This window comes from Chiloscyllium punctatum, chromosome 9 (assembly GCF_047496795.1).
Source record: "Chiloscyllium punctatum isolate Juve2018m chromosome 9, sChiPun1.3, whole genome shotgun sequence".
Classification (NCBI taxonomy): domain Eukaryota; kingdom Metazoa; phylum Chordata; class Chondrichthyes; order Orectolobiformes; family Hemiscylliidae; genus Chiloscyllium; species Chiloscyllium punctatum.
In genome coordinates this window covers 46,492,432-46,505,808 of record NC_092747.1, presented here as the reverse complement: position 1 = coordinate 46,505,808, position 13,377 = coordinate 46,492,432, and the positions used below count along the sequence as shown (strand labels likewise).

The window sequence follows — 13,377 nt, the reverse complement described above, 5'->3', positions numbered from 1 at the left end:
ACATACCAGAAATTAAGGGTACTTTATAAGGTAATGGTTCTGAAATGGTTCATGTTGGAGACATTATTAAGCATCCAAACTGAAAGATAGAACAGATTAGAATCTCAGAGGGGACAGACTTATGTCTTATGTCTCCTCATATTCTTTGTAGCAATGTCTAACTTACTAATGTAACCTGTACCTATTGCTATCATGCAATAATTTACATCTTTTTTAAGACAGGATCTTCTACTCATTAAGGCTCACTAGTAGTTTTCCTTTCCCACTTAATCTAAGTAGACCTTAGGTGCCCCCATAGAGTCATAGAAGTGGACAGCACATGGATAAAGGATAGTTATGGCAAACTATCCCAACTGTAAGCTGATTGTGGTTGGCAACATAATAGATACAGAGGATATTTAGGGGCTAATAACTTCAAGGAAATTAAGTTAATTAGCATTAGTAGAGGAAAAACACAGCAGAAACAGAAGAGACTAAAATCAGGTAAACTTTCAGAGTCTAGTGGCCTACATCCTAGGATTCCACAAGGAATTATTGCAGAGATGGTGGATGCACTGAAAATTCACTAGATTCTGGAATGGACCCAGCAAACTGGAAGTTAGCAAATGCAACATCATTATTCAAGAAGGGGCAACTACAGGCCAGTTAGCTTGACATCAGTTATCAGGAAAGTTTTATTAAGAATACACTTAGAAACGCACAGTGTGATTGGTACAATATGACTTCACAGAAAATTCTGTTTCAAAAATGTGTTATTTTGAGGGTGTAACTGGAAGAACAGACAAAGTGGAGTTGACATGTAGTAAACTTGGATTTCTAACAAATGCTTGATAAGGTGGCACATAAAAGGTTAATACACAAGTTATTAGAATGGTGTATTTGCATGTTTAGAGGATTAGTTAACGAACAGAGACAGATAATACAAATAAATGGTACATTTTCAAGTTGGCAGGCTGAGCAAAGTCTGCAGATGATTCAAAATCATGTGGAAATGTAAGGTGTGTGAAGGACATAGGCTGCAAAGAGATGTTAAATGAGTGGGCAGAAGGTGATAGGTGGAGTACAATGGGGAGAAATGTGAGGCTATTCAATTAGTCTTAAAGGGCTTGAAGCTTGTAACTGCTAATGTTCAGAGAGGCTTCTATATGGAACACAGAGTTAGCATACAGGTACTACAAGCAATTGGGAAAGAAAATGGTACGTTGGCTTTATGTGCAAGGAAATTGGAACATAAGCTTAAGATCATTGACACAATTGTGCAAGGCTTTGAAGCTACACTTGGAATCGTGTGCGCGGTTTTGGTCTCTATACATTTACATCGGAGGCAGAAATTTGGAGGTTTAGCAGATTGTTTCATTCTTGAGTATTCTTGTGTTCTTGTTGATTTAATTTTATACCTGTCTGAAAAACATGAGTCAATTTTTTTTTAAATTATGTAAAACAAGGATATTGCTCTGAAGTGATAAGGCAAGAAGATGGTACAAAAAACGTTTATTAGATAACACTTTTGTAAACATTTGAGGTAAATTAACATTTACATCAATTTGCTCTTACAGATTATAATACATAAGGCACATCTTTAAAGACAGTACTTAAAACAGCTTTGCTGTTTTTGCTCCAAATCATTGAATGCCCCTGACTGCCCAGAAATACTTTGCCTCTGAATGAGAGGATATACTGCATTAGGTAAGTAATAGAATGTTTTCATGGGCAACAAGCAGGCTTTGAAGCCTCTCGGCAAGTCTTTGGCTGTTAACGAAAAGCATAGTAGAAAGCAACACATTGAATTAAGAAACCTAATTAGTCAACTCAAATTTAGTGTACAAAATATTTTCTCACCTAATATAGTCTCCTGGTATAGTAAATGTATACTGGACTAATCACCAAATATGCCCAACTGCTATATCCCAATGCTACATGATTTTCTATCGCAAGGTAAATTATTCTGTGGCTAAAGCTGTGTATTTCTCACATTCAGCATAAATTAGGTGTAATACAATAACAAATGTAATAACTTTCATGTGTATACCAGAATTTTTTTTATTGTATGTACTGTCTTTTCTGCAAAGAGCCCCAATTTAGTATTAAGACATTTACTTTGAATTCGATACATATCGGCAGGGCCATTTTCTTAAAATTTGGTATCCAACGATATAAACTTTGGCATCTTATTTTTTGTTTGCTCAAATGTGCAATTTTAGACGTAAACTTTCAGAAACCGTAACACTGTCACAAATACATCATATACAGTACAAGAAAATAGGTGCAAATAAAGAATGTTAAAAATATTACACCTACAAGCTTATTCCTTCATTTATTTAGTCAATAATGTTAAGGGTTTCATAAATAAAGTAATCCCAAACTAGAAAATTAAATTAATCCTTGAAAGATATTAAAGGAAACTTTTGATTCCTTAATTCAAGAAATATGTAATTTTGTTTGTTTATCTGGCCAATTATCTATTGGATTCATCAAAACAAATGCCAATTGTTTAAAACATTATATAAGATCAACTCATTGATAAGAGCAGATTTGTTTGTTTTGAGGCATTATCTTTTCACTATAACTAAAAACAACGCCACAAGTAAGTCTGTTCTAAGATTTTTTTTGAGTTAGGGTACTTCGGAAAATAGACTACATTTTGACAATAGCTCTTGCATTAAACCATGAAATTAAAGTAATAGCATTTCTCTCTTTTTTTTAAAAGGAAAAGAGGTTTCTGGTCATAAAGTCTGTTTCCAAAGTCAATGTGACTTTGAAGTACAGATGAAACCTAGAATACCTCTAATACATAACAGTTTCTGTATGTCCTTTATTCCTGAAAGTTTTATCAACTTTTACTCAGGTTTTCATCTCCTAAAAAGATGTGATTATGAATGGCCTGTGCAGCCTTGTTTTGCATAATGATTCTTTGAAGATTCTACCATGGCTGTCAAGGGCAATTGACATTTTAACACTTGTTTTCCTGATATTAGCCATGATTCCCAATCTCAAAAAACACATCAAAACTAAGTACCTAAAGCAACAAAATTCAATTCACTGTTTTTCTTTCTTTCAGCAATGAAAAGTAGGCTGCAGCATCATGTCCTAGCCCTGGAATATTAGTAGTATGTTGTCATCTCTCACAATTAAGGCTTATAGCAGTAATTACAGAACTACTGTTTGGTCGTTCCAAATTTAACATGGTGTTGGAAAGGTAAATAAACACTTGGGACTTTCAATTTTATTGATGGTTTTTTAAAAAAAACCATGTTGTGATGGTAAACTTAACCTAAAAACCTTTTTAAAAAGTAAAAAATTACTTTTGGTTTTATTGCAAACTATAATTTTATATTACTTCTTGGTCATTCTAACCCATCTTCTGCTCTGATGTAGTCAAGTGTGATGGACTCCTAAATTTGTCAGAATAGTACTGTATCTATTAACACACACAAACATACCCTCACCCACAAATAAACTGCAATGTATCCCCCTTACTCTATAATTGGTTTGCTTGCTACCTTGCCATGATACTTTTTAGAATACACTTAAATTCATGTTATTTCCATGTACCATATGCTATAAAACATGCATTCATTCATTCCTTGTCTTTTGTCACTATAAGCAGAACAATTTAATATTTTACAACATTGTTGAGCCACGTAGAACACTGGAGATGGATGAAAACCAAGAAGTTAAATATTGCAACTCTTCAGTAGATCTAAATTGGGTATGTCTCATGAGTGATGAAGCATTCTGCAATTTGGTGTTCGGTTTTAAAGACTTTACCTACTTATTCATTTAAAGAGAACAGATTACAATCAGAGTGCATATTTTTAACTTGAATAAGACATTTAAGGAGTTGTTTATCGAGTTTACTGTAGACATCTTACCTTGCCATAAAATAGCGATTAACGTATTAAAAAGTACAGTTCTTAAGTCAACATGTAGTATGGGGTTCGGTAAAATGAGCTCTTAGAGGTGAAATTAATGATAATAAATCAATTGGAAGTATACTTTCCTGAATCCGGTTTAACTTCCACATGATGCGAAATCAAGAGCATAGTCATTTCGCCATTTTTGGCCGTCTACTTAATTAAGTTAATCAGTAGATTTTCGTTTATGAAAAACATAAAATCGGAACATGTCTAAATGTTAAAGCTAACAGGTGTGTAACTTTTAACAAAATCGGCTCTGTGAAAGCCACTAACAATACAACTCCGGGAGCGCATCGCAATTACATGCTTCTCAGCATGCATGGTTCTCCCACCTACCCGACTTGATATTAAAATTTTGTACCGATTTAAGAGAGGATGAAGGAGGACGAGTGATGTCTGAAGCGGACGCTAAACCGCCAGATCGTCCGACCTTGCTCGGCCGCTGCTTGCTCTGCTGGCCCGGCTCAACGGTCGTGTGTCAGTAACGGGAGCCTCGTGCATCTCGGCCATTGTGGTCAAGTGACCGTTGCCGCGCGGAACCCCGCCCGCAGACGCGCTCTCCTGATTGGCCGGCACGAGGAGCGCATGCTCCTGACTCCCGTTACCATTGTCGTTGCTGGCGCTGAGATGGCGGTTTTGCTCGGCGGCCATGTTGGCCCAGTTCTGCTCGGCAGCCAATTTGTTGTTGTATGCTATGTACGGCGACCTATCCTCGGGCAACGCCGCCATTTTGAACTCATTCGGCGGGCCTCCGGGGTAGGGATGGGGTCCCTCGGCTGTGTCCGGGAAGTATGGATAGCTGAAGGTGCTTGGGGCAGTCCTTGTGACTGGTGTCAGGGGCTCCGGCTTCTGCTCCAGTTCCGGGGGCTGTCGGTTGGTTACACCCTGTCGCAGCTTCTTCCATCCGAGGTGATAGATTTCCATTAGGTTCAAGAAAAGGGACACGCAAGCCACCACAAGCATAAATAGGATGAAGATAGTCTTCTCTGTTGGCCGTGATATGAAGCAGTCCACGGTGTTGGGGCATGGCCATCTATTGCACCGATACAGTGGGCTAAGCTTAAAGCCATACAAGATATACTGACCTACAATAAATCCAATTTCAAACATCGCTTTGAAAATTATATTGAAAACGTAGGTGCGTAGCAAAGCCCCTTGAATTCGAATTTTGCCATGGTCATCTCTAAAAGGAAGCTTCTCCTTTTTACCATTTTTGAGAAGCAGTTCTTTGTCTGCTTCATTCTGGGCTTTTCTGATCTCTTCTTCCCTCTCTTTCCTTTTATCTTCCATCCGCACAATGTGCAGTACATGGCCCAGATATATCAAGGTAGGCGTTGACACGAAGATGATCTGGAGCACCCAGAATCGGATGTGAGAGATGGGAAATGCCTTATCATAGCAGACGTTCTCACAACCAGGCTGCTGGGTATTGCAGGTGAAATCGGATTGCTCATCTCCCCAGACTTCCTCAGCCGCAGCCCCCAGCACTAGGATTCGGAAGATGAAGAGCACAGTCAACCAAACCTTGCCTACCACTGTTGAGTGTTCCTGCGCATTCTCCAAAAGCCTTCCCAGAAAACTCCAGTCACCCATTGTTTCAAATCTCTATCCTGCAAAAACAATCCATAGAACAAAGAGCCATTAGATATTGGAGAATGGGAAGGCTAAACCCTCGGTGGATATTTGGAGTAATGGTTTTGAAAATACGCAATGCCAGTTATTAAGCTTACTTGTGGTTATTAAAAAGCAAATGTTGGCAATATGGAGTCATAGAGATGTACAACAGGAAACAGACCCTTCGGTCCAACTGGTCCATTAAACCAGATATCCTAACCTAATCTAGTCCCATTTGCCAGCACCTAAACCCTTCACATTCATATGCCCAGCCAGATGCCTTTTAAATGTTGTACCAGCCTCTCCCACTTCCTTTGGAAGCTCATTCCATACACGCACCATCCTATGTGTGAAAAAGTTGTTCCATAGGTCCCTTTTAAATTTTCCCATCTCAACCTAAACCTCTGCCCTCTCGTCCTCGAGTCGCCCACCCCAGGGAAAAGACCTTTGTTGAAATGGCCATAGATAGTATTATAATCGCGACGACACAATACCGTTCATTTTGAAAATAATCTTTTGATATATTCTTTATCAATTTAAATCGCGCTAATTACATTATTGTACCCCGCATGTTCTTACAAAGTGGGTATTTTTGCCACTTCATTTTCCCATTTAAATGTACAAATTGTTGTGATCTATATCAAATAATTAAAGATGATAAATTTTGCATTTTGCCAATTAAGTCGGAAACCAATCAATTGCTTTAAAATCTGAAACTAAAACTCTACATCTATTTGCAGATTTACAAAGCCGTTTGAGTTCTGAAAAGAATGCCATAATTTGGCGTCAGTCCAAATACCATGCATATTAGTAAACAGAACATTTAGAAATTGAATATGAAACAATGATATTAAGTCATTTATGCGAAAAGCACTTTGAAAAGTATTTGGAAATATGTCTTTTGAGGAAATGGTAATAACTGTATGATATGGAAATCTTAAGAAATCACTGGAAACAGTACCGAAAAGAAACACTGAACCAGTGAAATTGTTTAAATCAAATCAAATTGCCTGCTCAAGTACATAGGACGCTGCTTTTCATACTATCTGAAATATGTGGAAGATGGGGGGGCGTGGTGGGGACCAGTTGCGCTTGTCCAAAAATAGTATCAAGAAATCGTCATGATTCTATCGATGATACGATTTGTACCTATTAAAAGGCGGGGCAATAAACCATAGACGCACACAGGGTGGGGGTGGGTGTCTTGTGATGCAGTGGCAGTCCCTCTACCTCTGGGCCAGAACGCCTAGGTTCAAGTCCCATCCTATTCCAGAAATATCTCGTTACATGTCTGAATAGGTTGATTAAAATATCTGCAGCCTTCAATAAATACATTTATAGTGATTTCCACAGCACACAGAATAAACATATGTCAGATGAATCTTATCCGTGTTGTGAATAACTGCATAATAAATTCAATAACTTGAATGATAGGTTTGGACTCCTATAAATTGATCAGTACATTCAATTTCGGTGCTTTCGTTTCTTCAACCTTTTACTCAATATTTTAGGTTGTTGCAACTACCCTGGAAATCACCGCATAAAACAACTAAAGGCACTTCTGTGAAATATTAAGAGATATGCCAGTTGCTGATTTTGATAATGACGGTAAGACTAGCAGTTTCCAGTTTTGAACTATAATAGCTAATTTCAGAAACATTAACTTATTGTTTGTGTGTACTAACTGATAAGTTATTGACCCGATTTTACATCAGTACCCATTAGGTTTAATTTTACTTGATCGCATAGCTGTACCGCCACGTAACGAACATGCCCGATTTCCTTCATTAATTCATTTCAATGTCATTTAGTTATCAATAAATATAGTCTCATTGAACATCTTTCAGTTTACATATTCAAACGCTGATATATTTCTTATTCCAGGTTGAATATGCCTCGGCTAATCACAACCAGCATTCTTTTAATACAATGGACATTTTTCCAGCCTTAAGAACTTGCAAGTTGATGTAGCTGGTTTTTTTGCTATCGTTGACCTATTCATTGCCTTATTTGTTTATCGGTTTTATATCACTAAACGACATTTCTGCAATGCATTTCCTTTTACTTTTCATTCATATTGTTATCATTTGAATTCATTATTTTGCACTTTGGTTCGTTTTAAAATATTAGTTCTACTTATTTCATTTTAGCGGGGCCCTCGACAGTTGTGTATCCTAGTTGAGAGTTGCTGGTTTGAGTCACAGAGAACGTAATTGTCGAAAAGTGCAACTCATAACAGTTAATTGCATTGATGGGTTTAATAACACCAAAATAGCATAATTTCAGACACATTTGATTGTCAAAGGCAGGCACGTAAAATGGTTCGTGCGTATAAATGACTAGCCAAGTCGTTTTTAAAGCGAAACATTTGTGTTATGTACGCAATCTTACCAGACTGAATTTGGCTTGCACCACAAATTATTTTTAAAAAGGCAAATTCGGTATTAGTGATTCAGTCTAAAAGAATATTATGAAGCATATCACGCAGAAATGCATGTGTTACATAAGAACATGATATTAACAATTACACTGGATAAATATTATTAATAATCGAAATGCAGGAGTATCGCCTTTTGAATGTACACGAGTTGTGTTTCAGATCGTATAAAATCTATCAATGTCTTCCCAAACTTTTGAAAACTAATCATCTTAGCTGATTCTTTGATATTTCAAGACCTTTTGAACTCATAAACATAATTTAAATCAACCTTGGAATTTACATTGAACATTTAGCGTTTTAAAATTTGCTTGAAATAGGCCTCCAACCAGATTTGTGGAAAGTTAGTGCTGTTTAGTTTTAATACAGGGCTTATTAGAATATCATTGGCAACCACTAACTACTGTTTAAAAAAAAACCTATTTCTCCGATCAAGCTGTTCAGAGATGTGATTACACACCTCAGAAACAGGTGGGATTTGAAACCATGTCTCTCGGTCTAGGGAACACTAAATTTAAGTCGTTTTTAAATTCAATACCATTACGATTAATTAAAGTATCGGTAATCAATTTACATTGCAATAATTAAAATATAAATCGTTTAACCTGTTCATATCAAAACTAGATAGTCAAGAAGTTTAACTTTTTGTGTTGCATGTACCTCATAACCATCAATTTAAGAATTTGAAATCCTGGCAATTCAGCGGACTGAGATCCAGCTTGCGTCAACAGAAAACAAATTGCTGAATAAGGAAAAAATAGCTTATTCAGCTTCTCGTGGCATCAACAGGTGCCCTGTACAAAATAGAATCGATTTTACTCGTGTAATATTTCTCACATTATATTTTTGCTTCAGTGTCATTATTGTCACTTCGTGGAGAGTGTCAATGAATTACACAATTTGGTATGAAAAATAAAAGCAAACACTTAATCATTATCCATGGCACTATTGCTTAAACGTAACATCAATGACGCCTTATTTAAGTAGAAAATTCTGATGCCTGTTAAATTAAAAAGAAAATTCAAGAAACTGCTGCGAAAGGAAATAACCAGATTTATAACACTGTGGTTTGCTGTAAATAGTCTCCGTTTTTATAACCATTGTAGTCATCATGGATTGTAGAACAGTGCTTCTAGAAAAGGTAACTAAATGCAATGAAGATGAAAATCTCTCTGGTCAGTTATGATGTCGATGTTGTTAAAGTGTACTTTGATTAATTGTTGTTAATGACAGTGTCTTCCTTTAAGTTCAGCCGGAAAACTACTTCTGGAGCTTTAACGGTGAAATTAGAGTTAAACCCTTGTATTTGGTTTATAGGGATGCTCGGTCCCAGATGTGCCGTTTTAAAGCTGCTTTTGTTTTCCAAAAGTATATTTGAAGTTGCTTGGAAATTTATAGAATAAAAATAACAAACAAGTTTGCGCAGAACCGAATTTAACCTTAAAATGTTGCAGCTCATTTCAGTCATACCAACCTTAATCTGAACCATAGGCTTTGAGTTTCAGAATACACTCACCATGAGGGATCATCGGGATCAGCGAGGCCGTTCTTTTCATACACTAATAAACTACTTTACCACTGTTTTACATCCATTTACCAGTTGCTCAACTGTAAATTTCAGTTTAAATCGTATTAAACTAGACACTGAAAATCCTTATATAAGAAACTTCATCATACCCGCCCAACCACCACCCACATAAAAAAAAAGACGTGTGTGAAGACTCTCATCTCGTCAAAATGTTTCATGATACCAAATTGTATCATACTCAAATAGAGATGACAAACCCAGCTAGCTACTAACACATCCGGCTGTCATAGATGCCATATTTTGAATGCACTGGGGACACGAAGCAGACTTGTTCTATGTAACCCTCCCCCTCCCCAGCACTACTGCCAGCTTACCCAACACTTCTGACCGCTGTCAGACAGCCTATTTAAGCACAATCACTTTCTTCACACATTGATTTCCAAGGCAGTCTTGTGAGGAAGAGAAAAGTGATTCAAAGCTCTATTAAACCTGCAGATTGGACCGCGCGAAGTTTCGGCTCTCCCCTAGCCATCGCCGCTGTCACGTTATGAGAGAATGCATGGCTGAAGCTCGCTTGTCACTCGACGGAGGACAACGCCACGCCCCTACCATAAAGACCCAAGCAAAACTCATCACTCTGGAAGAAGGTAGATTTATAATCTTTGTGGGTTTATTACTCCACTTTAAAACAAATAACCAAACTGAAAAGTTACTTTTCACTGTAAATATTACCGCATTCCTTGTGTTTGTGTAGCCCCGAATTTTGTAGCTCTGAACTCACTTGGTTGCTCACTAAACTTGCAAACCAGTCTGATCATGTTCGTAATTATATGCTTTAGATTTTAAAATATAAGATTGCTAGTCTATGACTCCAGTAGAATCAATACAGGAGGTAATTGTTTTTGAATTGCATCGTGATATAGTATTTATTTTTGTAGTTACTCTGAATTTGATTAACCACAAATGGATACATTCTTCCATTTATAATGTAAATGTTGCCGGTAAAAGAAAAGATAAACGTTTAATGTAGTTTAAGACTATTAAGTCATTACTAAATCTGTCATTTGTTAAAAATATCAGCCCAAGATTAAATAACAACTTTGTTGATTTAGTAACTGACTCAAAAGTATTAAAATATTAACAATCAAAAAGATGGTTAGAAATGTCACAACTGTTTAATGTTAAACACATTGCCGCAGCTGTTTCTAAAACTAATTCTTGGCATTGCCACATAACGCTGCGAAGTTCTATTTTCTGATTGACCACATTACACTCTCCGTAATTCCCTGATAGGAAATTTGCTTATTTTAATGAAAGCATAGTTCATAAAAAATAAACCTCATTAATTATATCTCTAAGCAAGTTATATTCCACTCGTTTTATTTCTGTTAAAAGATGCCAAAATGGCACTTTGTGTATTATCTCAAATGTATTGTAAAATAATTTGGATAGAGCAAAATCAGTACAAGAAATAACAAACTATGCTGATTCAGGGCAAAAGTTTCTTACATTCTCAACTCAGATCTGATTTACTACTTTGTCTCAAATCTAATTACAATTTTGAATGCCATTTTTAAACAAATAAGTAAATCTGCATTTTAAAAGTATGAAATAAAATCAACCCAGAATGGAGAAAATAACATATCTTTAAGTATTTACACTCTTAAATGAATCTTAATATTCCATCATTTAATTTTTACATCTATGTTATTTTAATGATCAGCCAGCATCTTGCACCATGTAATACTGCATGAGTTAGTGTATCCAATCATATGACAACCGAACAGTTCCATTAGGTACTCACCATTTTAGTGTGTCACCGCGCATGCTCCAATGCATGAACAAAACAATGCAAGTAGGTAAAACTTTTTCAAAACAGTTTTAATGTCAGTTCAGTGTCTGGATCCATGACCTAGTGTGGCATTGAATCATATATATTGAAGATTTCAGTTTTGATCCCTGCTCTGTGCTGAGTAAACTGATCTTCACTGACATTGTGGCGAGGGACTGCAATTGGATTTGATGTTACTTCACTAAGGAGGTCAGATACTGAGTCAGAGATCCTTGAGCACTATACAGAAACTCCATTGTGATATCATTTTGTGGAAAGAATAATAAAATATTCACTATTTTCATTCTGTATGGTCAATATTTGGGTGGGGTGCCAGAGAATAGTGCTATTTCATAGCATGTCGATGTGAAACTAATGATATGTTCAGTTCTGTTTCTCAGCTCTACCTGAATTCTTAATTTCATTCACCTTAAATCTGCAATTTGCATTGAAATGCTATTTTAATGTAAAAAACTATGGCACTTTTCCTAGCAGTGTGAATAATGTACAGGATGTTGGAATCAGATGAGCATAGCGTGTGAATTAGAGAATTTGAACAGTGTTTTTCATTCCTTCATGGGATGTGAATATTGCTGAGTAGGTCAGCATTTATATGCCATCTGTAACTGTCATTTGGAAAGGGGTGAGCTGCTTTCTTGGAATACTGCAGCCCATGTGGTATTGGTAACCCATATTGCAGTCAGGGAGAGAATCACAGAACGTTGACCCAGAAGAAATAAAGGAATAGTGATACTATTCCAAGTCAGGTTGGTGTGTATCTCAGAGGGGCATTTGAAGATGGTGGTGTTCCATGTTGTCTTAGGTGGGAGCTGTTATTATTAGTTTAGAAGGTGCATTCAAAAAAGCTTGGTGGGTTGCTGCTGTGCTTCTTATTGATGGTTCACATTGCTCCTTCTCTACCCAGTAGTGGAAGGAGTAAATGTTAAAGATGTTGGATGAGGTACCAGTCGAGCGGTTGTTCTACCGAAGAAAGTTTTAAGTTTCTTGAAGATTGTTGAAGATGTACTCACATATGCATAATCCTGTTTTGTTCCTTGTAGGTGTAGGAGTCAAGCAATCAGTGACCTGCTGCAGAATTTCCAATTTCTGATCTGATCTTGTAACCATAATATTTATATGATGGGTCGAATTAAGTTTCTGTTCAATGGAAGTCCCAGAATGTTGGTAATGGAGGATTCATCAATGGCAAAACTGTTGAATGTTAAGTGAAGAAGTTGGATTCTCTCTGCTGAGTATGGTTATTGTCTGGCACTTGTGTGTTAGAAACTTATGCACCATCTTATCAGCCTAAGCATAAATACTGTCCAGATCTTGCTGAACATGGGCACAAGCTGCTTTGGTAGAGTATAAGAAACATACTGAACCATCAGCAAACCACTTTTGATTTTATAATGGAGGGAAGGTAATTGATGAACCTGTTGAAGATGATCGGACACAAAATATTATCCTGAGGAATTCTAATATTGCAGAACAGGGAAATCTTGGGATTGAGATGATTGGATCAATCAACCACAACCATCTTCTTTTGTGCAAGTATGATCCCAACCATACAGAATTTTCCTCCTGATTCCTATTTACTTCAATTTTGTTTGGTCTTCTTGATGTCACATTTGCTCACATGATACCTTGATATCAAGGGCAGTCACTATCATATCCTCTTTTGAGTTTGTCCATGGCTGTAATGAAGTTTAGGCCAGTGTATCCAAAATGTAGCCAAATTCATTATAGTAAGCACTATCACTTCGCTGATGAAAAAGATTGATGAGTTTGTAAATGCTGGATTGAATTTGTCCTGTTTATTTTTAAGGGACAGGATATACCTGGGCAATTTTCCAAAATTGTGGTAGATGCAATAGTACAGCTTGGCTAGTAAGTGGTTTCTTGAATATTTTAGTTGACATATTATCAGGGTCCATAACTTTTATTTTATGCAGTTAGAGATAGGAAAAACCAAATTCACACCTTTCAACAAAGATAGAACTTTAAGTGTGCGTGCTGGGATCCTTTAACCAATGCTGATAAATGAAAC

General features: G+C 36.7%; 1 protein-coding gene across 4 annotated transcripts; it reads right to left on the bottom strand.

The window, feature by feature from the left end:
- Positions 1-1,513: 1,513 nt before the first annotated feature.
- On the bottom strand, positions 1,514-10,034 carry gja3 (gap junction protein, alpha 3). Of its 4 annotated transcripts, none has more exons than XM_072577402.1 (2): positions 9,986-10,034; positions 1,514-5,527 (listed from the first exon to the last, which is right to left on the bottom strand). In XM_072577402.1, the coding sequence occupies exon 2, from the start codon at positions 5,508-5,510 to the stop codon at positions 4,326-4,328; it is 1,185 nt and encodes a 394-aa protein (XP_072433503.1). In that variant the 5' UTR covers positions 5,511-5,527; positions 9,986-10,034; the 3' UTR covers positions 1,514-4,325. The 4 variants fall into 4 exon arrangements, with proteins under 4 accessions (XP_072433503.1, XP_072433504.1, XP_072433506.1 ...); XM_072577403.1 differs by lacking the exon at positions 9,986-10,034 and adding an exon at positions 9,485-9,595; XM_072577405.1 differs by lacking the exon at positions 9,986-10,034 and adding an exon at positions 6,493-6,533.
- Positions 10,035-13,377: the final 3,343 nt, after the last annotated feature.

Bases quoted from the DNA above. Each gene is read 5' to 3' on its own strand.
- gja3 (XM_072577402.1), bottom strand. From the start codon at position 5,510: ATGGGTGACTGGAGTTTTCTGGGAAGGCTTTTGGAGAATGCGCAGGAA.